The sequence below is a fragment of the Ammospiza caudacuta genome, chromosome 25 (genome assembly GCF_027887145.1).
Source record: "Ammospiza caudacuta isolate bAmmCau1 chromosome 25, bAmmCau1.pri, whole genome shotgun sequence".
NCBI classification, from domain to species: domain Eukaryota; kingdom Metazoa; phylum Chordata; class Aves; order Passeriformes; family Passerellidae; genus Ammospiza; species Ammospiza caudacuta.
Genome location: NC_080617.1, coordinates 6,015,813 through 6,042,941, shown reverse-complemented (window position 1 = coordinate 6,042,941; position 27,129 = coordinate 6,015,813). Strand labels below are relative to the sequence as shown.

The window sequence follows — 27,129 nt, the reverse complement described above, 5'->3', positions numbered from 1 at the left end:
GCTGGAGCCTTCCCTGCTCTCCTCCTCCTCCTCCAGGGTCTCTCCACGCTGCTGGAACCCCCCTGATCCCAAATTTTCTTTGGGAGAGCAGCAGGAGGGGTTAAGGAGGTAAAAATGCACATTTTTTCCCTTGGCTCTGCTGGTGGCAGATGCTCTCATCTAAAATTCAAATTTGTTCAGATCTGGACAGGGAATCCAGCTGTACTCTCCAGCTCTGCTGATCCAAGCTGGAATTTTGGGGGTAAAATATCAAACCACTGTGCTTTCAGTGAGGCTGGGAGAAAAAAAAAAATCCCAGAAAAGCTGTGAAATTCCCATTCCTGGAGTGCTGGGATAGTGGAAGTGGCCCTGCCATGGGGACTGGAGCAGCTTTGAGGTCCCTCCCACCCCAGAGCATTCTCTAAATTCATGATTCCATAAAATAAAGCTCGGAGCCACTGGTTTTATTGAAATAATGCAAACAGAAAATGGAAGGCAGGGGTAAGGAAGGGGCAGGGGATGAGGCTCCTTCCAGGAAAAGCTGCTGGGGACACCTCTGGAATTCCAGCTGGAGCGTTTTCCTTGGATTCACTCCTCACAAAGGACAAAATGCAGCTTTGGGCCAGCTCAGAGCAAGGCCAGGCTGGGGTTTTACACCCCAGGGCTGCACTGGAGCTGTTCCCACCCAGGGAAAAGGTGAAATGAAATTTCACCATGAAATTTTCTAAAAAAATCCCTTTGCCACGATTTTTCTCCTGAGAAACTGAGAAACCTCAGAAAAAAATATAAACAATAATTATCTGATTGCTTAGAATGTAGTCTGGAGGTTACCAACAAGTGCATCTTGGATTAGTTCCATGTTAATTTTTTTTAATTAATGATCAATCTCAGCCAGCTGTGTCAGACTCTGGTCAGTCATGAGTTTTTATTATCATTCTTGTTTAATCTTCTGATGTCTCTTTTTCTTTAGCATAGTTTTAACATATAATTTTTAAAAAATATAATATCATAAAATAATAAATCAGCCTTCTGAAAACATGGAGTCAAATTCCAATTTCTCACCTCACAAACACCACAACAGCCTGGGAATGCTGAGCCATGGAGCAGGGGGGTGTTCCCAGCCTGACAAAACCAGGATTTTATTGGGAAACACTTCTAGAGATGTGAACAGAGCCAAGAACAATGGGGGGATTCTCTCTGGAATGGGGTCTTGCCCAAAATCCTACAAAAATAACAAGATGTGGATGGGAAAACAGGGAGAGGAAAAAAATCCCTGGCACTTGGGAGCAGAATTCCAAAAAAATCCCAAAATTTGGGAAGCACAGAACCTTCCAGATTTCTCTGTGATTCCATGAAATCCCTGCATCCCAAAGCACAAATCCCATCCCAAAAATCCCTTAAAATCCCCCAAAAACTCAGCTCAGGAGCCTCCTCCACGCTGTGACCTCAGGGAAGCAGCTTCTCCCTTTTTATTTTTTGGTGTGGATCCAAGGAAAAAAAATTGGAATTTGGCAGCTCAGATGGTGCCACCCCCACGCTGGGAACTCAACAAGGGGTTGTAAAAAAATCCCCCAAAACTCAAAACTCACCCAGCTGGTGCTGGCCCTGCTCTTCCTCCTCCTCCTGTTGAGTCACAGCCCCAAATTCCTGCAAATCAAAGGAAAAAAATTGTGAGGATCCTCGTAAAGGGATGCAAAAAATTAATTAAAAATAAAATAAAAAAAGGGAAAAGAAAGAGAGATTCCTGCATGCAATTACACATGAAGGAAAAACATGCAACTTCAGCTGAGCTATGGACATTTCACAGGAAACAGCAATTCTGGGGGGGCTAAAAATTGAGATTTTCAAACAACTGAGCAGAATTTGGGTTTGGTTTTTTTTTGTTGTTTTGGCAGTAGCAGGACTAGCTTGGATTCATGTTCATTTTACATCTTTTATCCTTTCAAAATGCAGGATATTTAAAGATCCCTTTTGGCCCACATTCCATCCCAGTGCATCTGCCAAGGGCACATTATTAAAAGTTATTGCTAATTTATGCCACGTGGGTTGGTTTAAATCTTTATATTTAAAACATTTTTTTTTTCTTTTTTCCCTTTTTTTGGTTTTTTTTCCCCTTTTACATGAAATTACCATCTGAAGGGTCGGCTGGGTAAGAAGTTTACGTCACAGGTTTATGGAAAAGAGAAATGTGCTGGATTAAAATCAGACATTTAGGGTTTTACCTTTTGGGCTTTGCGGTGCCTGTTTTACACATCCTGAATTCTCCTGCTGATAATTTTCCTTTAAAAGGGGGGGCATAGGCTGAGCTTTTCATCACATTATGCCCTGAAAGCTGACTCCAAACCAGTGTTGAAAATTCAGTTATTTGCATTTTAATAACAATCTACAAATACAACTTTTGTGTGTGGTTTTTTTTTTTTTTTTAAATTATTTTTAAATATTCCCCTCCGTTCATGCGCTGCAGTTTTTGGTTTTTTTTGTGATTTTTTTTTTTTTTCCCTAAAATTTTATTTTTCACCCCCGAGCAGTTTAATCCTCTTCCCCTTAACATTCCAAATTCATCTGCTGGATGGGAAATAACAAACCAATGAAGCATTGATTTTTTAAAAAATAGAAATATTTTTTTAATTAAATATCTCTACATGCACACCCTCTCACAAAGGATTTAAGGAGCAGCTGCAGCACTGTCCACCACCAAATATTTCATTTTTTAAGGGTCTTTTCCAAGGAAAAGCAGCAAAGGGGGGGGTTACAGAAAGGAAATTCCTTGGAATTCTCAGCATTCCTACTTAAACCAGCCTCTGGAATATTCTCTGAGGCCACCTGAAATCTGAATCATCAAGCAAAGAACCATCAAATGCTTCCCCAAATTCAGATTTCTGGCTCCAAAACTGCTTTCAGCAACTTCCAGGGGGTGAAAAACAATTTTTTTTTTTGGTATTTTTCATATTTTTTAAAGTAAATTTAAGCTCGACAAGCTCGAAAAATTTTTGTTTTGTCACGAGAATTACCAAAAAACCACCATGTTTTAGAAATGCCTCCACAATTTTAAATGAATAAAAATAATAACAAAATAAGAATAATAATAAAAAAAGACAAATTAAGTTTAGCATGGATTTAGAGTTGTTTGAAAAAAGAAAAAAAGAAAACCTCCAAAAACAAATGACAATTCATCACATTTACTTTGATTAAAAAAGGACTAAACTTTATTGACAGATTGAGACAGACATTTTGACACGTTTTGAGCTACCTAGTTAGGCAGACTTTACACAAAATGTTGCATTTTTCTCTTCCAGAACAGAGTGGGAGGACAGTGTAACAAATCCAATTAGGACTTTATCTTTATGTACAAAGTGAAATTTGGGTTGTTTTTTGTCTGTTTTTTTTTTAATTTTGTTTTTTTTTTTGTTTTACAGCTGCAGTGTCCCTTTTTATGCAAAGCTCGTGCTGAGATACACTTGAAGAAGTGGCTGGGACTGCTTGAAAATGAGATTTTTTTAGAGTGAGGTTGAAATTTTCATCATTTTCTGCCTCAATGGGCTACAAAAAACCAGAATTTTACAGGTCTACACATGGAATATTCTTTTTATCAAACACTGGGTAATCAGAGCCATATTTTGGTTTTTTTCCCTCAAAAATTGTTAATTTAGAATTAAACTAAAACCCCTTTCCACTGGAAAAATATTCCCAAGCATATCTCAACACTGCAGGGGGGGCTAGATTTCAAAATCCACATAAGAAAAGTCAATTTTTTACCAACCTAATTTTTCTTTTTAAGTCAATTCTCTTTAGAAAATGCTATTTAATTTGTTTGGAGGATCCTTTGGGTTAAAATTTAAACTTCAAGATTCACCAGCAATCTCCTTTTTAAAGGTTTGGCATCTGAAGTTATTTTTTGGTTTGTTTTTTTTTTTGTATTTTGTTTTTTAAATGGTGGCAGCCACTACTGTTACATTATGATTTTAATTCTTAAAAAATAACCCTGAATTTTGAAATGTAGCCTACTTTGGGATTCTGCAACTACAACCTTTATGGGTTCCTTTAAAACAAACTTTAAAAGTTTTAACAAAACCTTAATTTCAGCACTAAGCAAAGCATGTCACTTTTGGAAACTAACATTTTTTTTAACTCGCTTTTTAGGATATTTTTTTTTGTCTTTTTTTTCCTTAAAAAAGGTACAGTTTGTTTTTTTTTTTTTTTTTAACCTAAAAACGACAAAGAAAGAAAAGCCATCTACACACTGAAAGAAGAAAAAAAAAATTAAAAATAATAAAAATTAAAAAGTTGTTGTTGTGTTTTTTTGTTTTTTTTTTTTTTCCCCCCCTTCTAAATCTATTTGAAAATTCATCAAGAAATCACTACATACAGAAGCCAAAATGCAGGGTGAGGATGGAGTGGGAGGAAAAAAAGGGCCGGGAAGAAAAACAGGGAGACAATTACTTGTCTGCTGTGGGTAAAGCAACGGGAATCCTGGGAGATACAAGAACCAGAAACAAGAGTTTGCTCCTAAATTGGGGTTTTTGGCCCCGTTTTTGGGGTCAGTAGCGGCCATAGGGGTGCTCTCTGTAGCCCCCCTTGACTGGCCGGGCTGGGGGCGCCTTCAGGGAGGGCCGGGTTCCATTCCAGTCGTCTTGGCCTGTGGGGAGAAGGAGAGAGAGAGAAAAGGTCAGGGTTGGGTGGAGGGAGGTGGGAAAGGGCTGGAAATGGGGTGGGAGATGGAGGAGGGAAGGTGGGGATGGGGGAGAATGGCTGATCAAAATGGCTCCTCAAAACAGGACCCACAAAACAGCTCCTGATCCCCAAAGCCAGCTCCTGATTCCTCAAAATAGCTCCTCGAAACAGCTCCCCCAAACGAGCTCCTGATCATCCAAAAACAGCTCCCCCAAAACAGGTCCTGATCCTCCAAAAACAGCTCCCTAAAACCAGCTCCTGATCCCCCAAAAACAGGTGCCTAAAACCAGCTCCTGATCCCCAAAACCAGCTCCTGATTCCTCAAAACCAGCTCCTCAAAACAGCTCCTGATTCCTCAAAATAGCTCCTCAAAACAGGTCCTGATTCCCCCAAAATAGCTCCTCAAAACAGGTCCCACAAAACAGCTCCTGATCCCCAAAACCAGCTCCTCAAAACAGCTCCCCAAAACCAGCTCCTGATCATCAAAAACAGCTCCCCCAAAACAGCTCCTGATCCCCAAAAATAGCTCCTCAAAACAGCTCCCCCAAAACAGGTCCAGATCCCCAAAATCAGGCCCCCAAAAACAGCTCCTGATCCCCCAAAAACAGCTCCTCAAAACAGGACCCACAAAACAGCTCCTGATCCCCAAAGCCAGCTCCTGATTCCTCAAAATAGCTCCTCAAAACAGCTCCCCAAAACCAGCTCCTGATCTCCCAAAAATAGCTCCCCAAAACAGCTCCTGATCGCCAAAGCCAGCTCCTGATTCCTCAAAATAGCTCCTCGAAACAGCTCCCCCAAACCAGCTCCTGATCATCAAAAACAGCTCCCCCAAAACAGCTCCTGATCCTCCAAAAACAGCTCCCCCAAAACAGGTCCTGATCCCCCAAAAACAGGTGCCTAAAACCAGCTCCTGATCCCCAAAGCCAGCTCCTGATTCCTCAAAATAGCTCCTCCAAAACAGCTCCCCAAAACCAGCTCCTGATCTCCCAAAACCAGCTCCTGATTCCTCAAAATAGCTCCTCAAAACAGCTCCCCAAAACCAGCTCCTGATCATTAAAAACAGCTCCCCCAAAACAGGTCCTGATCCTCCAAAAACAGCTCCCTAAAACCAGCTCCTGATCTCCCAAAAATAACTCCCCAAAACAGCTCCTGATCGCCAAAACCAGCTCCTCAAAACAGGTCCTGATCCCCCAAAACAGGTCCTCAAAACAGCTCCCCAAAAAACAGGTCCTGATGCCCAAAACCAGCTCTCCAAAACAGCTCCCCAAAACCAGGTTCTGATCCCCAAAACCAGCTCCTCAAAACAGGCCCTGATCCCCCAAAATAGCTCCTCAAAACACGTCCCACAAAACAGCTCCTGATCCCCAAAGCCAGCTCCTGATTCCTCAAAATAGCTCCTCAAAACAGCTCCCTAAAACCAGCTCCTGATCTCCCAAAAACAGCTCCCTAAAACCAGCTCCTGATCCCCCAAAAACAGGTGCCTAAAACCAGCTCCTGATCCCCAAAACCAGCTCCTGATTCCTCAAAACCAGCTCCTCAAAACAGCTCCCCCAAACCAGCTCCTGATTCCTCAAAATAGCTCCTCAAAACAGGTCCTGGTCCTCCAAAACAGCTCCCCCAAAACAGGTCCAGATCCCCAAAATCAGGTCCCCAAAAACAGCTCCTGATCCCTCAAAACAGCTCCTCAGAAACAGCTCCTGATCCCCCAAAACCAGCTCTTGATTCCTCAAAATGGCTCCTCAAAACAGGTCCTGATTCCCCCAAAACAGCTCCTCAAAACAGGTCCTGATTCCACCCAAAAACAAAAAACAAACCTGATCCCCAAAAACAGCTCCTGATTCCTCAAAATAGGTCCTGATCCCCCAAAATAGCTCCTCAAAACAGGTCCCACAAAACAGCTCCTGATCCCCAAAACCAGCTCCTGATTCCGCAAAATAGCTCCTCAAAACAGGTCTTGATCATCACAAACAGCTCCCCCAAAACAGGTCCAGATCCCCAAAATCAGGCCCCCAAAAACAGCTCCTGATTCCCCAAAAACAGCTCCTCAAAACAGGACCCACAAAACAGCTCCTGATTCCTCAAAATAGCTCCTCAAAACAGCTCCCCAAAACCAGCTCCTGATCTCCCAAAAAGCTCCCCAAAACAGCTCCTGATCCCCAAAAACAGCTCCTGATCCCTCAAAACACCTTCCCAAAACCAGCTCCCCATTCCCCAAAATCCAGCTTGTGACCCAGCAAAACATCTTGACCAAAACAGCTCCTGATCCCCCCAAATCCAGCAAAACAGATGCCCCCAAACAGCTCCTGATCCCCCAAACAGCTCCTGATCCCCCAAACAGCTCCTGATCCCCCAAACAGCTCCTGATCCCCCCTAACACTTCCTGATCCCCCAAACACTTCCTGATCCCCCAAACAGCTCCTGATCCCCCAAACAGCTCCTGATCCCCCCTAACACTTCCTGATCCTGTGACTGTTCCAGCCACATGGAACTCCACACCTTTGGCAATCTGGGATGTCACCTGGGCAGGAAATTTGGGGTCTCCTCCCAAATTCCCTGTGTGAGGAGCAGGAACGGTTCTGGATGTGCCCAAACCCTGCCCAGCAACAACAAAACTCCAGAGCCAGTCCCAGAGCAGCCCTGGGGAGGGAAATGAACTCTGGCCAGCCCAGAGCACCTCTGGGGACAGGGGACAATGGTTCCCTCTCTCTCTGTCACACCCAGATGCCATCCCCAGCCTGGAGATGGGAACTGCTCCCAAAAATAAATAAATGGGGACAGGGGACAATGGTTCCCTCTCTCTCTGTCACATCCAGATGCCATCCCCAGCCTGGAGATGGGAACTGCCCCCAAAAATAAATAAATGGGGACAGGGGACAATGGTTCCCTCTCAGTGCCACATCCAGATGCCGTTCCTAGCCTGGGAATCCCCTCAAAAATAAATGGGGACAGGGGACAATGTCTCCCCCTTCTCAATGCCACTCCCAGCCTGGAGATGGGAACTGCCCCCAAAAAAAATCAGAGCAGCCACAGCTGAAGGCAGCAGGAGGCAGGGAGGGACCTCTGGAATGTCTTCCCAAGGAATTCCTTGGTTTATTTTGCCTTTTTTTTGGTGAATTTTATCCCAGCTCGTTCCTCCCCTCACTTTTACCCTCCCAATTCTCTCCCTATGGGTGGGGAGTGACAGCAGGGCGTGGTGGCCCTTTGGGGTTAAATCACCAAATTTTGGCTCAGCCCAGCTTAAATTGGGAGTTTTACATAATTGAGATTAGCTAAGCTTTGCTTACTGAGTCAAACTGGCTCCAGAGAGCCAAGGAGAGGCTCCCTCATGACATTTAAATCCAATTTTTAAGCAGATTCACAGAGTCAGGGTTTGTGAGGATAAAGGAAGCAGATGGAACCACATAAAACCCAGCCCATGAAAATCAGACTGCAGCACAAGTGCTGTGGGTGGAAATCCAGACCTCCTGAAATATTCTAAAGCTACAAGGAAATTTAAACATTTCCAAAGATAAAAAATGGATTTTTTTTTAAAGAAAAAAAATCTTGATTTTGAGAAAATCAAGCTTGAGAAGAACCTAAACCCACAGAAAAGTTGTTCAAACCTAAATAAAAACACCCCTCAATTTTTTATATCCAGACATTGGAAAACAGCAAAACTGACCACAAGCAATTCCCAACCCCTCCCTTATCCCAAAATTCCCAGACATACCATAAGCTTCATAGGTTTCCTGTGCCTCCCCATGTCCATAATCATAATATTCTGTATCCCTGCAAAAACAACGAGGTGGTTACACACAGGGAAATCCCATTCCCACACTGCCACCAAAAACAGGGAAAGAGAAAATGCTCTGAGCCCTGGATTCAAGCAGAACTCTGCAGCTCCACTGGCTTCAAGTGGGATTAAAAAAGGGAAAAAAAGGGGGAAAAAGGGGGAAAAGGGGAAAAAAAGGGGAAAAAGGGGAAAAAAAGGGGGAAAAAGGGGAAAAAGGGGAAAAAAGGGGAAAAAAGGGGAAAAAAGGGGAAAAAGGGGGAAAAAGGGGGAAAAAGGGGGAAAAAGGGGGAAAAAGGGGGAAAAAGGGGGAAAAAGGGGGAAAAAGGGGGAAAAAGGGGGAAAAAGGGGGGAAAAGGGGGAAAAAAGGGGGAAAAAAAGGAAAAAGGGGAAAAAGGGGGAAAAAGGGGGGAAAAAAAGGGGAAAAAGGCCATGCAGGATTCCTTTGGGAAGAGGGAATCCAATTCACCCTTGGCCCCGGCTGTAGCAGCTCAGGAATGTTTCCATTGGTTTCAAATGGGATTTAAAAAAAAGGGAAAAGAGGGAAAAAAGGGAAAAAAGGGGGGAAAAAAGGGGGAAAAGGCCATGCAGGATTGCTTTGGGAACAGGGGATCCAACCCACCCTTGGCCCTGGCTGTAACAGCTCAGGAATGTTTTCATTGGCTTCAAATGGGATTTAAAAACAGGGAAAAGAGGGGAAAAAGGGGAAAAGAGCGGGGGGAAAGGGAAAGAGGGGAAAAAAGGGAAAAGAGGAGGAGAAAAAGGGAAAAGAAGGGAAGAAGGCCATGCAGGATCCCTTTGGGAAAAGGGAATCCCACTCACTCCTGGCCCTGGCTGTAGCAGCTCAGGAACGTTTCCATTGGCTTGGAATGGGATTTGAAAAAAGGGAAAAGAGAGGGAAAAAGGGGAAAAAAGGGAAAAGAGGGGAAAAAAAGGGGGAAAAAGGGAAAAAAAGGCCATGCAGGATTGATTTGGGAAAAGGGAATCCCACTCACCCTTGGGCCTGGCTGTAGTAGCCCTCGTAGCCCTCATAGCTCTGCTCTGCGTACGCGTCATCGTAGCCCTGTGAGCATGGGGACAGAAAAGTGTCACCACCCCAACACCATACCAGTGGTCCCTGGTGATCCCAGAACCATCCTAAAGGTTTCTGGTGATCCCAGAACCATCCCAATGGTCCCTGGTGATCCCAGAACCAGGAGTCAGCGGGATCCCAACACCATTCCCAGCAGTCCTTGGTGATCCCAGCCCCACCCCACTGATCCCTGGTGATCCCAACCCACCCCACTGATCCAACATTATCACACTGATCCATGGTGATCCCAACACTATTCCCACTGATCCATGGTGATCCCAACACCATCACACTCCCCCCTGGTGATCCCTGGTGCTTCCAGGCCTATCCCACTGATCCCTGGTGATCCCAGAAATACCCCACTGATCCCTGGTGATCCCAGCTCCATCCCACTGACCCCTAGTGATCTCAGCACCACCCCATTGATCCCTGCTGATTCCAGCATTATCCCACTGATCCCTGGTGATCCCAACACTATCTCACTGACCCCTAGTGATCTCAGCACCACCCCATTGATCCCTGCCGATCCCAGCACCATCCTACTGATCCCTGATGGTCCCAACATCATTCCCACTGATCCCTGGTGACCCCAGCCCCATCCCACTGATCCCTGGTGACCCCAGCCCCATCCCACTGATTCCTGGTGACCCCAGCCCCATCCCACTGATCCCTGCACCATCCCACTGATCCCTGGTGATCCCAGGACCACCCCATTGATCCCTGGTGACCCCACTGATCCTTGGTGATCCCAACCCCATCCCACTGATCCCTGGTGATCCCAGCTGATCCCAGCACCACCCCATTGATCCCCGGTGATCCCAGTGCCACCCCAGCGATCCCACTGATCCCCAGTGACCCCAGTACCACCCCAGCGATCCCACTGATCCCCAGTGACCCCAGTACCACCCCAGCGATCCCACTGATCCCCAGTGACCCCAGTACCACCCCAGCGATCCCACTGATCCCCAGTGACCCCAGTACCACCCCAGCGATCCCACTGATCCCCAGTGACCCCAGTACCACCCCAGCGATCCCACTGATCCCCAGTGACCCCAGTACCACCCCGCTGATCCCACTGATCCCCATCCCACCACCCCCCCACCCCCCCACGGCCATCATTAACCCACGAATGCCCACAATGAAGCCCCGCTCACGTATTCCTCGTAGCTCTCCGGCACGGGGGGCGGCGGCAGGGGTATCCTCTGGATGCCAGCTGCCCGTGCCCGGGGGGCAGGGGCTCCCCTCACGGCCGGGGGCGGGGGCACCCCCCGGGCCATGGCAGCGCCCCGGGCCAGGGCCCCGCGCACGGGGGCGCCCCGCACCAGGGCACCCCTGGGAGGAGGAGGAGGAGGGGGCCCGACCCCACGGCCCCTGCGGAGACACAGAGAGGTTGGGCAGGAGCTGCTGCTGCTCTGGGGAGACCCAGCATGGGATGTGTCATTGTCATGTTCTCTGGAGAGTCCCAGCATGGGGATGTGGCACTGTCATGTTTCCTAGAGAGTCCCAGCATGGGCATGTGGCACTGTCATGTTTCCTAGAGAGTCCCAGCATGGGCATGTGGCACTGTCACATCTCCTGGAGAGCCCCAGGATGGGCATGTGTCACTGTCCTGTTTTCTGGAGAGCCCCAGGATGGGGATGTGTCATTGTAATGTTTTCTGAAAAATCCCCTTTGCCCAGGATTGGGATGTGTCACTGTCCTGTTTTCTGGAGAGCCCCAGGATGGGGATGTGTCATTGTCATGTTTTCTGAAAAATCCTCTTTGCTCAGGATGGGGATGTGTCACTGTCATGTCTTCCAGAGAGCCCCAGGATGGGGATGTGTCACTGTCATGTTTTCCAGGATGGAACCATGGATGGAACCATGGATGGAAACCATTGATGGAACCATGGATGGAAACCACTGATGGAACCATGGATGGAACCATGGATGGAACCATGGATGGAAACCATGGATGGAAACCATGGATGGAACCATGGATGGAACCATGGATGGAAACCATTGATGGAAACCATTGATGGAACCATGGATGGAACCATGGATGGAACCAAGGACAGAACCATGGATGGAAACCGTGGATGGAACCATGGATGGAACCATGGATGGAACCAAGGACAGAACCATTGATAGAACCATGGATGGAACCATGGATGGAACCATGGATAAAAGCATTGATGAAACCACTTATGAAACTATTGATGGAACTATTGATGGAAACCATGGATGGAACCACTTATGAAACTATTGATGGAACCATTGATGGAACCATGCACAAAACCATTGATGAAACCATGGATGGAAGCATTGATGAAACCACTGATGAAATTATTGATGAAACTATTGACGGAACCACTGCTTAAACCCAGCCCAAATCCCCCCCAGTGTTGGAAGACACCCCAAACACGATGCCCTGGGCCAGAAGCCCAAAGCCAGGCCTGGCCAAGCAGCAGTTTAACCCCTGTGAGAGCCCAGCTGAGGGTGAGGGCAGCATTCCCAGGCTGGCATTTTGGGAATACCTTGGCACAGGGGGAGGGGGAGGTGGGGCTGCCCCCCGGCCCCGCCCGGGGACGCCTCGGCCGCGGTTGGGCTCCGGGACCCCGTTGAGATAGGAGAGCTCCAGGAACTGCTCCTGGCAAATATCATCCATCATGTCCTGAAATGAGGATAAAAATGAGGATAAAAATGAGGGTAAATAAGGAGATAAAGAAACAGCTCTGGGATATCACAGCCTGGGATGAAACAACTGCATGGGCCTCAGGAAAATCTGCTTTTAGTGGGATTGGCTGCAGCTTTCTCCAAGGTTCCAGCCCTGCAGCTCCAGGTGGTGTTCCCAGAATGCCAGGAGGATTTATGGGGACAGCCCAGGTAGCTCTGAGCCCACAGCTCCTGTTAAAGGGGCAGTGAGCCCACGGAAGGTGACCCTGCAGTGCTCCCACTCCCAAAGGAAAGGGTGGGATGCAGATATCCCTTCCCAAACCCAAGGGGGGTTTTCAAATTCTGAGGGGTGCAGAGTGTGCCGGGCAGATCCCTGCAGATCCCTTCCCTGGGGACCAAGGGCCAGAGGAGATCATCCAGAACCATCCCAGTGATTCCCAGTGATCCCAGAACCATCCCAGTGACCCCAGCAGTTCTTGGAGGTCCCAGAACCATCCCAGTGATTCCTAATCCATCCCAGAGCTCCCTGGAGATTCCAAAACCATCCCAGTGATCCCAGACCCATCCCAGTGCTCCCCAAACCATTCCAGAGCTTCCTGGTGATCCCAGGACCATCCCAGCGATCCCAAAACCATCCCAGAGCTCCCTGGAGATCCCAAAATCATCCCAGTGATTTCTGAACCATTCCAGTGATCCCTAGAGATCCCAGCACCATCCCAGTGGTTCCCAGTGATCCCAGCACCATTTCAGTGCTCCCTGGAGATCCCAAAACCATCCCAGTGGTCCCTGAACCATCTCAGAGCTCCCTGGAGATCCCTGAACCATCCCAGTGATTCCTGGAGATCCCAAAACCATCCCAGGGCTCCTTGGAGATCCCAGCATCATCCCAGAGCTCTGTGGACATCCTAAAACCATCCCAGTGATCCCAGCATCACCCCAGAGCTTCCTGGAGAAGCCAGAACCATCCCAGTGATCCCTGGACATCCCAGACCCATCTCAGAGCTCCCTGGAGATCCCAAAACCATCCCAGTGATCCCAAAACCATCCCAGAGCTCCCTGGAGATCCCAAAACCATCCCAGTGCTCCCTGGAGATCCCATCATCATCCCAGAGCTCCCTGGAGATCCCAAAATCCTCCCAGTGGTCCCTGAACCATCCCAGAGCTTCCTGGCAATCCCAAAACCATCCCAGTGATCCCTGGAGACCCCAAAACCATCCCAGTGGTCCCTGGAGATTCCAGAATCATCCCAGTGATCCCAAAACCATCCCAGTGCTCTCTGGAGATCCCAAAATCCTCCCAGCGGTCCCTGAACCATCCCAGAGATCCCTGGAGATTCCAGCACCATCCCAGTGATCCCTGGAGACCCCTAAACCATCCCAGTGGTCCCTGGAGATCCCAAAATCCTCTCAGTGGTCCCTGAACCATCCCAGAGATCCCTGGAGATTCCAGCACCATCCCAGAGCTCCCCGAAGATCCCGGTGATGATCTCCCAGCCGAAGCGCGAACCTCCCCATTTCCCCCCCCCCGAATTTTAACACCCAATTTGAATTTGAATTTGAATTTTGGAAGAAGCTCCCTGAAGGAGCAGGGAACTCACAGGGACCAGGAACTTCTTGACCTCCTCCATGGCGTGGGCCATGAGGGCGTAGGCCTCGCACGGGGGCCCGAACACCTCGATGAACACGTGCAGGTCCATGTGCAGGTGCGCGTACTTGGGGTCACCGCCCTTGCGCAGCTCCTCCTCCTGCAGAAACCCCACAAATTCACAAAAAATGGAATTTGTAAGGAGTTTTTAAATTTTATAGGAATTAGGAATGAGAATTGATGGAAACCATTTTAGATGGTTTTGTACATCTGTGGGCAAACACTGAGATATATTGATATTTGGGATCCTCCCCTTTGCGCAGCTCCTCCTCCTGCAGAAACCCCACAAATTCACAAAAAATGGAATTTGTAAGGAGGTTTTTAATTTTATAGGAATTAGGAATGAGAATGGATAGGAAACCATTTTATATGGTTTTGTACATATGTGTGCAAACACTGAGATATATTGATATTTGGGATTCCTCCTTTGCGCAGCTCCTCCTCCTGCAGCAACCCCACAAATTCACAAAAAATGGAATTTGTAAGGAGGTTTTTAATTTTATAGGAATTAGGAATGAGAATTTATAGGAAACCATTTTAGATGGTTTTGTACATCTGTGTGCAAACACTGAGATATAAATATATTTGGGATTCCTCCTTTGCGCAGCTCCTCCTCCTGCAGCAACCCCACAAATTCATAAAAAATGGAATTTGTAAGGAGGTTTTTAATTTTATAGGAATTAGGAAACCATTTTATATGGTTTTGTACATCTGTGGGCAAACACTGAGATATATTGATATTTGGGATCCTCCCCTTTGAGCAGCTCCTCCTCCTGCAGCAACCCCACAAATTCACAAAAAATGGAATTTGTAAAGAGGTTTTAAATTTTATAGGAATTAGGAATGAGAATTGATGGAAACCATTTTAGATGGTTTTGTTCATCTGTGGGCAAACACTGAGATATATTGATATTTGGGATATCCCCCTTTGTGGAGCTCCTCCTCCTGCAGAAACCCCACAAATTCATAAAAAATGGAATTTGGAAAGAGGTTTTTAATTTTATAGAAATTAGGAATGAGAATTGATGGAAACCATTTTAGATGGTTTTGTACATCTGCGTGCAAACACTGAGATTTACTGATATTTGGGATATCCCCCTTTCTGGAGCTCCTCCTCTTGCAAAAACCCCACTAAATTATAAAATTAATTTTATTCATTATTTTACTTCTTTATTTTATAATTTTTTTTCAAGATACCTTGAAGATATTTCTCTTTTTCTGGCTGTTTTGCAGTTATTTAAGAAGCTACAATCTGAAAGTACAAAACCTTTTTGTGCTGCTCAAGTAAAATCAGAATTAAGCTACAGCTCTGTTCAAAATAAGCAGGAAAAAATAAAAATAATATTTTTCCCATTTTTAAAAATATTTTTTTGCTGTTTGAAAACCTCTCCTGGTACTTTGTGACCCAAAATTATTCAAATTTTGGTAACCAAAAATTATGAGGAACACATTGCTCCAACATCCCCACTGAACCAGAAGAATTTAAAGATTTCAGAGCAGCTAAAAAAGGGATTTTTATCTTTTTATAGACAGGAAAAATATCCTTTTAATGAATGGCTCTTGAGAAGAAGAATCCTTATTTTATCAATTTTTTAATTAATCTTTAATTGAAGTTTTTTCTAGTTTAATTTTTAAGAAAAACGCTTGGAGAGCTGTTAATTCTCACCAAAATAAATGGAATTTTGGTTTTCCTCACCTTGGCTTTGTCCCTCATGGAGCCTTTCCCCAGCACAGAGATTTTAGCACCAGTTTCTTCCTGAAGTCTCTTAATGGTGTTGCCTTGGGGTCCCAAAATCTTCCCAACAAAGTTGAACTAAAAATTAAGGAAAAAACAAGAAAAATAAATCAGCTCCAAAACTCCAAAAATGTTTCTGAATCTTCTGTTGGTTGACCAAAAAAAAAAAAAAAAAAAAAAATCACATTCCCACAGGAAAATTGAAGTTTTGAAAGGAAAATTTCAATTTCAAATGGGAAATTCAAGTTTCAAAAGGAAAAATTAAGTTTCCAAAGGAAAATTCAAGTTTCAAGAGGAAAGTTCAAATTTTAAAAGGAAAATCCAAGTTTCAAAAGAAAATTCAAGTTTCCAAAGGCAAATCCAAGTTTCCAAAGGAAAATCCAGCTTTGAAAGGAAAATTCAAGTTGTTTCCAAAGGAAAATCCAAGTTTCTGAAGGAAAACTTAGGATTCCAAAGGAAAAATTAAATTTAGAAAAGAAAATTCAAGCTTTGAAAGGAAAATTCAGGTTTCAAGAGGAAAATCCAAGTTTTAAAAGGAAAAATTAAGCTTTGAACGGAAAATTCAAGCTTCCAAAAGAAAATCCAAGTTTCAAAAGGAAAATCAAACTTTGAAAGGAAAATTCAAGTTGTTTCCAAAGGAAAATTCAAGTTTCAAGAGGAAAATTCAGGTTTTTAATCTTTCTTTTAATGAAAAAGCCAAATGTTCTAGCAGAAAAAAATAAGTTGAATTAAGTTGTTCAACCCCAACATCTGCAGCAGCTTTCCAGCAAATCTTTAAGGAATTAAATGTAAAATAAATATAAAAAAAGCTCCACCCATGGAATTGTCTGTTCCAGCAATCCAAGATCCCAACGTGCGTCACCACTCATCCCAAAATATTCCAAAAATTCAATATATTACAAATAAAAACCCAAACTACTCCTTATTTTTCCAAAGAAACCTCTTGAATTTTGGTTGGAAATGAAGATTTCACTCCTGCTGCCACAAAATCCCACAGAAAAGAAGAAAATCTCAGAGATTTGGTTGATTTTTTCTGGCCTCACCTTGGGGTATTGTTTGACAGGGATCAGAACTCGTTCCTTCAGCTTCATATTCTTGTGGGAAAATAAATCCAGGTAGTTTTCCTCCTCATCCTTCTTTGTTGTCTCTCCTTTCTGAATTTTTTCAATTTCTAAATAAAAATAAATCAATATAAATAATAAAATTAATATTAATAATAATATAAAATTAAAATAACATTAAAATATTATAATGGTAAATATAAATATAACAATAGGATTATAAAATTTATAAAAATAATATAAATAATGATATGAAAACAAAATAAATATATTATTATAGATAGAAATGATAGTATTATAAATAATCATGCATAATTAATAACATACATTATAATTAGTAATATAAATATAATAATATAATAAATATAAATATTATAAATAGAAATAATGATCTAAAAATTGGTTTTTATTTTCCTTAAACAAACATCAGATCACAGATGGAATCACAAGGACAGAACCCTACAAATACCACAAGGAAATTCCTCTGCTTTCCCCTAAACCCACAAAGAAACCACCCCAAAATACATTAAAATTCAATATTTTTGCTAAATCAGGACAAAAATCAGGAAGAATTTGATGAAAAGAAAACAAAATTTAAAAAGCAGCAGCAGAGGAATTCCAAACTTTGGGAATTCCAGGTTCGGGGAACTTTGAGAATTCCAAGATCTGGAAATTTCAGGCTTTGGGAATTCCAAATCTTGGGAATTTCAGGCACTGAGAATTCCAAGATCTGGGAATTCCAGGCTCTGGGAATTCCAAGTTTGAGAATTCCAGGCTCTGGGAATTCTAAATTTTGGGAATTCCAAATTTTGGGAAATCCAAGTTTGAAAATTCCAAGCTTTGGGAATTCCAGGCTCTGGGAATTCCAAGTTTGGGAATTCCAGGCTCTGGGAATTCCAAGTTTGAGAATGCCAAGCTTTGGGAATTGCAAGTTTTGGGAATTCTAAATTTTGGGAATTCCAAATTTTGGGAAATCCAAGTTTGAGAATGTCAAGCTTTGGGAATTCCAGGCTCTGGGAATTCCAAATTTAGGGAATTCCAAAATTTGGGAAATCCAAGTTTGAGAATGCCAAGCTTTGGGAATTCCAGGCTCTGGGAATTCCAAGTTTGAGAATGCCAAGCTTTGGGAATTCCAAGTTTGGGAATTCCAAGTTTTGGGAAATCCAAGTTTGAGAATGCCAAGCTTTGGGAATTCCAGGCTCTGGGAATTCCAAGTTTGGGAATTCCAGGCTCTGGGAATTCCAAATTTTGGGAATTCCAAGTTTGAGAATGCCAAGCTTTTGGAATTCCAGGCTCTGGGAATTCCAAATTTAGGGAATTCCAAAATTTGGGAAATCCAAGTTTGAGAATGCCAAGCTTTGGGAATTCCAGGCTCTGGGAATTCCAAATTTAGGGAATTCCAAAATTTGGGAAATCCAAGTTTGAGAATGCCAAGCTTTGGGAATTCCAGGCTCTGGGAATTCCAAGTTTGAGAATGCCAAGCTTTGGGAATTCCAAGTTTGGGAATTCCAAGTTTTGGGAAATCCAAGTTTGAGAATGCCAAGCTTTGGGAATTCCAGGCTCTGGGAATTCCAAGTTTGAGAATTCCAGGCTCTGGGAATTCCAAATTTTGGGAATTCCAAGTTTGAGAATGCCAAGCTTTTGGAATTCCAGGCTCTGGGAATTCCAAATTTTGGGAAATTCAAGTTTGAGAATGCCAAGCTTTGGGAATTCCAGGCTCTGGGAAATCCAAGTTTGAGAATTCCAGGCTCTGGGAATTCCAAATTTTGGGAATTCCAAGTTTGAGAATTCCAAGCTTTGGGAATTCTAGGCTCTGGGAAGGAAAGGTGAGATTTGGGATGGGGCACAGAGGGAGAAACTCCTGGGATGGCAACGGGAATGGGCACTGAGGTGGGAATGGGAGGGGAGAATGGCCACTGAGGTGGAACAGGAGTGGCCACAGCTCTGGGAATGGTCACTGAAGTGGGAATGGGCACAAAGGTGGGAACAGGAATGACCACAAAAGGGAGAACGGCCACTGAGGTGGAATAGGAGTGGTCACAGCTCTGGGAATGGCAACAGAGGTGGAACAGGAATGGCCACTGAGGGGGGAACGGGAATGGCCACTGAGGTGGAACAGGAATGGCCACAAAGGTGGGAAGGGGAATGGCCACAGCTCTGGGAATGGGAATGGCCACTGAGGTGGGAGTGGCCACAAAGGTAGGAATGGGAATGGCCACAAAGGTAGGAAGAGGAATGGCCATTGAGGTGGGAAGGGGACGGGGCAGAGCTGCAGGAATGGCCACTGAGGTGGGAATGGGCACGGCCACAGCTCTGGGAAGAGGAATAGTCACAGCACCAGGAATGGGAATGGCCACAAAGGTAGGAAGGGGAATGGCCACTGAGGTGGGAATGGAAGTGGCCACAGCTTTGGGAATGGCCACTGAGGTAAGAATGGGAATGGCCACAGAGGTGGGACAGGAGTGGCCACTGAAGTGGGAACGGCCACAAAGGTGGGAATAGGAATGACCACAAAGGTGAGAATGGCCACTGAGGTGGGAATGGGAATGGCCACAGCTCTGGGAATGGGAATGGTCACTGAGGTGGAACAGGAGTGGCCACTGAGGTGGGAATGGCCACAGCAGCAGGAATAGCCACAAAGGTGGGAAGGGATATGGCCACAGCTCTGGGAATGGCCACAAAGGTGGGAATAGGAATGGCCACAGAGGTGGGAATGGCCATGGCCACAGCAGCAGCAATGGGAATGGCCCCACAGCACTGGGAATGGCCCCTGAGGCAGGAACAGGACTGGCCACAACTCTGGGAAGGGGAATGGCCACAAAACCGGGAAGGGGAATGGCCACCGAGGTGGGAATGGTCACTGAGGGAATGGGCATGGCCACGGCAGCAGGAACGGGAATGGCCCCTGAGGTGGGAACAGGAGTGGCCACAGCTCTGGGAATGGGAACGGCCACAGTAGCAGGAATGGGAATGGCCACTGAGGTGGGAACAGGAGTGGCCACAACACCAGGAAGGAGAATGGCCACTGAGGTGGGAACAGGAGTGGCCACAGCTCTGGGAATGGGCATGGCCACAGCAGCAGGAACGGGAATGGCCACTGAGGTGGGAACAGGAGTGGCCACAGCAGTGCCAGCTGTTGAGAACGTCGCCACGGTTGAACAAAACAAAAACTGAAAAGCGCAAACTGAAATGGTTTCAGAAGGACCCAGCCTGAGACAGCAGGGGACAGTGTGAGGGGGCACTCTGGGGACAGGATTTCCATGTGGAAGGACAGGAATGAGGGAACCTCCACCAGGAGAGCCTGCACTGCACTGAAGGAGCTCCAGGGTGAGCCCTGCACCCTCAGTGCCCTCAGCCCAGCCTGGATCCAGCAGGGAATCCCTTGTGGGATCTCAGCACCTCAGGATGGAGGTGCAGAGAGGCCGAGACCACCCTTGGGGGGCTCGGGAATCCTGGAATGTTGCCAGAAGCGTCTGGTGGCAGGATTTTGATCCTACACAGGAGATGAGACCTGTATGAGGACTGGGAGGAATTCACTGGGTGAATGGTGAAGGGATAAGTTAGTTAAAGTGTAAAACACAGGGTTTAGGATTTTGGTACAGGGGGGTCTAAAGAAGTAAGATGGAGGAATTGGGGCGTGTCCTGTCCTTCTTCTTCTTCTTCTTGGCCTCCATCTTCTGTGGTGATGGTGGCACTTTGGGATTGGTTATTACTAGAAGTGCACCGGTTAATAAGGGTAGAAGGTATTGGGGAGAAATGATAAATATTGTACACGTGACTTCGAGTATAAAGATAAGTGACCGCCCCGGGGGCTCGCAGTGTGCCCATGGCTGACTTGCTGTGCAGACCTCTGTCGGGCTGAAAGAAAATCTTTTAGATAAACAATTAATAAACACCAAGACCGAGACAAGATCAGAAGTCTCTCCTCGTCCTTTGAAGCGTCGGCTCTTCAAGGCCATCCCTGGGCCTTTCCAGAACACCTAAACAGCCTAAAACAGCAGCAGAAAACCTTACATTCCTGGGGGCTCCCCCAGCCCCTCCCTGCTCCCATTCCCAGCTCTCCTGGAATGACACCGCTCACACATCCCTGGGAAATCCAGCCTGGAGCTTCTCCGTGAAATAAACCCGAATAAAATTCCCAAAAATTCCCCAAAATCCCAAATCCCGCAGCTGGGATATCTCCTTTTTCCCAAAGGGAAAGCAGAGAGAGCTGTGCCCTTCACACCTCCCCTGCTCTTTCAAAAAGGATTTTCTTGTTCCTATGGGAAAGGAAGGTCACACAGACCCCAAAGCCCAGGAGGGAAATGTGGATTATATTTGAAAATGCAACAAATCCCAGATTTCAGTTTCTCTTTAGGATCACAGAACTCTCAATGCAGCCACTTCCACACCAGAGTCCATGGAATCAATAAGAATCCCAACACTGCCAGGCCCTTGCTCCCAAAAAAAGCCAAAAAATCACAATTTCCCCATCTAAAAATACAGAACCACCACAGCATTTTAGACAGCTTTAAAATGTTGTTTAAAGAAATAAATGCAGAATTTCAGCAGGGTTCCCTCCCCGAGGCAGCCTGAGCAGCTTCCACTTCTGGGAGGGGAAAATGGATGGAATGAGAATTTTGCTGACACTCAGGAGCATTTGTGGCTCTGGAAATGATTTTTGTGCAGCACAGCTTTGGCCCAGGCTGAAATTCCAAGGAATCCAGAGCAATCTGGGGCTCATCCAGGCCAAAAAATTCCCCTAAATCCATCATTTAACCTCAAATTCTTCCTCATTGTTTTCCTGCTCAGCTCACCTTGCACTGGGAAGAATTTATTATTATTATTATTATTATTATTATTATTATTATTATTATTATTATTATTATTATTATTATTATCATCATCATCATCATCATTTTATAGTAATATTATCCCAATTATTATAATATATAATAATATTATTATCCCCCCAAAAAAGTGATTTTCAAAATACCCACAGCTGGAGCCGCTCCAATTTTAAGTCCCCCACAGCTGCAATCATTACATTAATAAATTAATAAAAAATTAATTAATTAATTAAAAACCCTCCTAAATCCTTGTTACACCCTGAGGCTTTGCAGATGCTGCTCTTTGTGGGGGAATTTGCAAATTTTTTGGATTTCCTTTGCCTGGGAGGCATCAGAGCTGAGCTGGATGAAGAATCAAAACTCTGCATTTTTAAGCCCTGACACAATAAATAATTAAAAAAAAAGCAGGCGGAGAAAGAAATAGTTTTAAAAATTCAAATTAATAGCTTTTAAATTATTAATTAGAATGATTGAATGAAATAATTATAAAATAGCTTATTATTAAATAAATTACTATCAAACAATTATTGAATAAATCATTATTGAATAAATTGCTATTTAATAAATTATCGTTAGATAATTTAATTATATGTAAAATTTAATTGAAATCATGTAAATATTTCAATAAATATTTTTTAAAATCACAATAAAAAGTAATACAATTAAATAAATTACTAATACTCTTATTAATGATAGCAATGATAGCAATATTATTAACAATAAAATAGTAAGAATAAAATTAAAATAACATCAATTAAATAATAATGATAATAACAATGATAATTATAGTAATAGCAATAACAAGAATAATTGTAAAAGCGGGGGGGAAAAATTTTTTTAAAGTAGTGGTGGAAATAATAATGACAATGGTAGTAGTAATAATAATAGTAATAATAGTAATAATAAGTGGGGAAAATTTAAGCAGTGGCAGAAATAATAACAACAGGTAGGAAATAGTAATAATGATAATATTAATAGGAAAATAATAAAAATGATAATATTAATAGGAAAATGATAATAATGATAATATTAATAGGAATAAGTAACTTAAAAAATCACGGATGGAGATGAAATCTGAACAGATCCTTGCATGGAAAGCAGAGATTGGGAATTTTTAAACTGATTCCTGTTTTTGAGGGGGGGGGGAAGGGAAGGGAAGGGAAAAGGAAAAAGGGAAAAGGAAAAAGGAAAAAGGGAGAAGGGAGAAGGGAGAAGGGAGAAGGGAAAAGGGAGAAGGGAAAAGGGAGAAGGGAGAAGGGAGAAGGGAGAAGGGAGAAGGGAGAAGGGAAAAGGGAAAAGGGAAAAGGGAAAAGGGAAAAGGGAAAAGGGAAAAGGGAAAAGGGAAAAGGGAAAAGGGAAAAGGGAAAAGGGAAAAGGGAAAAGGAAAGGAAAAAGGAAAGGAAAAAGGAAAGGGAAAAGGCAAGGAAAAAGGCAAGGAAAAAGGCAAGGAAAAAGGCAAGGAAAAAGGCAAGGAAAAAGGAAAGGAAAAAGGAAAGGAAAAAGGAAAGGAAAAAGGAAAGGAAAAAGGAAAGGAAAAAGGAAAGGAAAAAGGAAAGGAAAAAGGAAAGGAAAAAGGAAAGGAAAAAGGAAAGGAAAAAGGAAAGGAAAAAGGAAAGGAAAAAGGAAAGGAAAAAGGAAAGGAAAAAGGAAAGGAAAAAGGAAAGCTCGGCTGGGCACAGAACAAAGGCTGCCATTTCCATTTCCATTTCCATTTCCATTTCCATTTCCATTTCCATTTCCATTCCAGCAGGGAAAATTCCCCGCGGCTCTTTCAGGTTCTGTTTCAGCTCCTCTGTCCCCGGGGGTGCAAGGGCTGCCCTGATTTCGCCTCCTGCTCTTCCCCACAGCTGCTTGCAGGGATTTTTCTGGGAATCACGTTTCCAGCAGCCTGGTGCGCCGCTGCCTTTAACCCTTGTGGGGAAAGGAGAGGAGATGTCCCCAAAGCAGGACAGGCCCAAAGGGACACGGCATGCCCAGGACTGGCACTGCCACCCTGGATCTGCAGGGAGCTCGGGGATGGGTGCTGAAGAATTTGGCATCAATGCTTCTACTCCCTCCCAACATCACAATTACCATTATTAGGAACATATTTACTATTACCACCATGTTTTTTTTCAATTATTAAACGTTTCTCTCACAGGTTTTCAATTATTAAATGGTTCTCTCACTGCCACCCTGGATCTGCAAGGAGCTCAGAGATGGGTAGTGAAGAATTTGGCACCAATGGTTCCACTCCCTCTAAACATCACAATTACCATAATTAGGAACATATTTACTACTACCATCATGTTTTGTTTCAATTATTAAACGTTGCTCTCACAGGTTTTCAGTTATTAAATGGTTCTCTCACTGCCACCCTGGATCTGCAAGGAGCTCGGGGATGGGTGGCGAAGAATTTGGCATCAATGCTTCTACTCCCTCCCAACATCATAATTACCATCATTAGCAACATATTTACTATTACCATCATGTTTTGTTTCAATTATCAAACGGTTTTCTCACAGGTTCTCAATTATTAAACGGTTCTCTCACTGCCACCCTGGATCTGCAGGGAGCTCGGGGATGGGTGGTGAAGAATTTGGCATCAATGCTTCTACTCCCTCCCAACATCACAATTACCATAATTAGGAACATATTTACTATTACCATCATGTTTTGTTTCAATTATTAAACGTTGCTCTCACAGGTTTTCAATTATTAAACGGTTCTCTCACTGCCACCCTGGATCTGCAAGGAGCTCGGGGATGGGTGGCGAAGAATTTGGCATCAATGCTTCTACTCCCTCTAAACATCACAATTATCATAATTATCAGCATATTTATTATTACCACCATGTTTTGTTTCAATTATTAAACGTTTCTCTCACAGGTTCTCAATTATTAAATGGTTCTTTCACTGCCACCCTGGATCTGCAGGGAGCTCGGGGATGGGGGGTGAAGAACCGGGCATCGCTTGTTTCTCCATCCAAACATCCCAATTACCATAATTAGCAGCGTGTTTACTATCACCGTCACGTTTTATTTTGATTATTAAACGTTTCTCTCACGGATTTTCAATTATTAAACGCTTCTCTCCCTGCCACCCTGGATCTGATGATCACCCATCATCTGGGGTGATGAAGAATTGGGCATCACTTCTTTCTACTCCCTGCCGACATCACAATTATTATTTATCAGCGTATTTATCACTACCATCACGTTTTATTTCACTTATTAAACGCTTCCCTCAAGGGTTTTGATTCTCTTCATTCTCCCATCTGCCTGAGGCCACACCACAAGCGCTAACACAACATAATACAGCAAAACCACCAATAAAACACACACAAAACTCGCGGCTCTGCGGATTAAGCTGCGATTACACAGGGAAATATCTCATTTTAACAGGGAAATAGCTCATTTTAACAGGGAAATATTTCAAGGAAATATCTCATTTTAACAGGGAAATAGCTCATTTTAACAAGGAAATATTTCATGTTAACGGGGAAATAGCTCACTTTAACAGGGAAATATCTAATTTTAACACGGAAATAGCTCATTTTAACAAGGAAATATCTCATTTTAACAAGGAAATATCTCATTTTAACAAGGAAATATCTAATTTTAACAAGGAAATATCTAATTTTAACACGGAAATAGCTCATTTTAACAAGGAAATATTTCCTTGTTAAAATGAACTATTTCCTTGTTCAAATCATATATTTCCTTGTTAAAATGAGATATCTAATTTTAACAGGGAAATAGCTCATTTTAACAGGGAAATAGCTCATTTAACCCCGGAGCCAGAACGGCCATGGGGCCCCGCCCGTGCCCGGTGCCGGTACCTGCGGTCAGCAGCTGCATGGCGTGCGTGAAGGACGGGTCCAGGCTGTCCTTCTCAGCCATCAGCTCGGGCAGATATTTGTTCTCGGGCTCCATCTTACCGGCGCCTGCGGCCCCACCGGACGGCGGCTGCGCTCCGCTGGCGGCCCCGCGGGCCCCTCCGCCACGGGGCGCTCGGCGCGGCGGCGGCGCGCGGCCACCGGGGCCCTGTCCCCGCGATAAGCGACCGGCGGGGTCGTCGCGACGCTGCATGAGGCGGTGGCGGGGAGGGGAAGCGGCGGCCGGGCCGGGCCGGGCCGGGCCGGGGACGGCGGCGGCGGCGGGAGCGCAGCGGCCACACCGCCCGCGCAGCGCCCGGGCCGGAAGTGCCGCGCCGGAAGCTCCGCCCCCTCCCGGTGTCGGTGTCTCTGTGTGTGTGAGGGGGATCCGCGGCGGGAGCGCCCCGCGCATGCGCCGCGTGCCCCCGCGGGAATGGCGCGGAGCCGGGAGCGGCGGCGTGAGGGGAGCTGTTGAAAAGGGGGGTGACGGATGCAGGGAGTCGTGGATGCGGGAAGGGAATAATTCATCCAGTCCGCGCAGCGCTGCTGTTGGAATCCCTCAACCGCGCCTCTAAACGCGGGGACTCCATCGCCTCTCCAAGCAGCTCCTCCCAGTGTCTGGTCGCTCGAAGGGCGAAAAAAATCTCAATTATTCTGTGAATCTGCCCTGTCTCAGCTTGAGGCCGTTTCCTCTCACTCTTCACACAGTAGAAGAGATCGGCCCTGCCTCAGCACAAGCTCCTGGCATTTTGTGCCTGGTTTTGTACGTGGTTTTGGCAGGTGCTTGTGGAGAGCAATGAGGTTTCCCTTAAGCCTCCTCTTAAGACTAAACCCAGCTCCCCCAGCCCCTCCTCACAAGGCATTTTCTTCGATCTTTCACGAACCTTTGAGGGGCCCAAAACTGTACTAGAGTCCAGTTATTATCTTTATATATATAATCTTTATCCATGGAATCATAAAATCAAAGTTGTGAGAGAGCCGACGACGGCATGGGGAGTGCGGGCGGGATTCGAACCCGCGGCCACACGGGAACCCCCGAGTGCAGGACTCGAACCCGCGGCTCTGCCCGCACTGCGCCCCGGCGGTGCCGCGCATGCGCGCTCCGCATTCCCGCCAGGCGGCGGCGCTGAGGGGCGGGAAGGGGCTGAGGGGGTACCGGGACCAGGCCATGGGGACCGAGATTTGGCCTGCCCGGGTCGCAGCGCTGCCCTGAGGTACAGGGGTAGTGCTGCTGTGAGGGCTCAGTGTGGTCCCTCAGTCTCCAGATCCCGGTCCCGCCACAGGCTCAGGGAAGCGGAAGCCGTGGGAACCCACCGGGCGGACCGAACCACTGACGGCAGTGGGGAGGAGCGGGCTGTACCACTGCACTGGCGGGGGGGGGATGCTGGCGTGGAAGGCTCCGTGTGCACGTGCGGCCAGAGGGCCGGTCCAAGTGTGGGAAGGCTGCGGGGGGGTCCGGGATGTACCAAGAGAGGACGAGTCGCCCCCGGGCTATACCAGTGCCCAAGGGGGGGGGAAGAGGCCTGTACCATGGGATATAAGGGGGAATTGCTATAAAAGCAGCGGGATGGAAGGATGCGTGCAGAGGGGGGCACCACCCGCTAGAACGGGTTGCTCAAGGTATTATCTAACCTGGGTGCGAACAATTCCAGGCTCGGGGCATTCCACGCCCCGTGCCAGTGCCTCGCCACGCTCACAGAGAGGAACTTCCTCCCAATGCCTAACCTCTATTGTTGCCTGTCTTATCACTGCAGCTCGTGACGAAGGATTTCCCTGGAGGCCCCTCCAGACACTGCAAAGTGCTACGAGCTCCTCGCGCAGCCCTCCATTCTCACTTCCCCACCCCTCTCTCCACGCCT

General features: G+C 45.6%; 1 protein-coding gene across 2 annotated transcripts; it reads right to left on the bottom strand.

Annotated features, from left to right (window-relative positions):
- Positions 1-1,563: 1,563 nt before the first annotated feature.
- On the bottom strand, positions 1,564-25,486 carry KHDRBS1 (KH RNA binding domain containing, signal transduction associated 1). 2 transcript variants are annotated; one of them, XR_009275695.1, is made up of 10 exons: positions 25,235-25,486; positions 16,568-16,695; positions 15,486-15,602; positions 13,743-13,889; positions 12,007-12,143; positions 10,646-10,862; positions 9,415-9,482; positions 8,360-8,418; positions 4,420-4,615; positions 1,564-1,626 (listed from the first exon to the last, which is right to left on the bottom strand). XR_009275695.1 is itself a non-coding variant. In XM_058819971.1 (9 exons), the coding sequence occupies exons 1-9, from the start codon at positions 25,482-25,484 to the stop codon at positions 4,518-4,520; spliced, it is 1,221 nt and encodes a 406-aa protein (XP_058675954.1). In that variant the 5' UTR covers positions 25,485-25,486; the 3' UTR covers positions 3,339-4,517. The 2 variants fall into 2 exon arrangements, 1 of the variants encoding a protein (XP_058675954.1); XM_058819971.1 differs by lacking the exon at positions 1,564-1,626 and having other exon boundaries at positions 3,339-4,615.
- Positions 25,487-27,129: the final 1,643 nt, after the last annotated feature.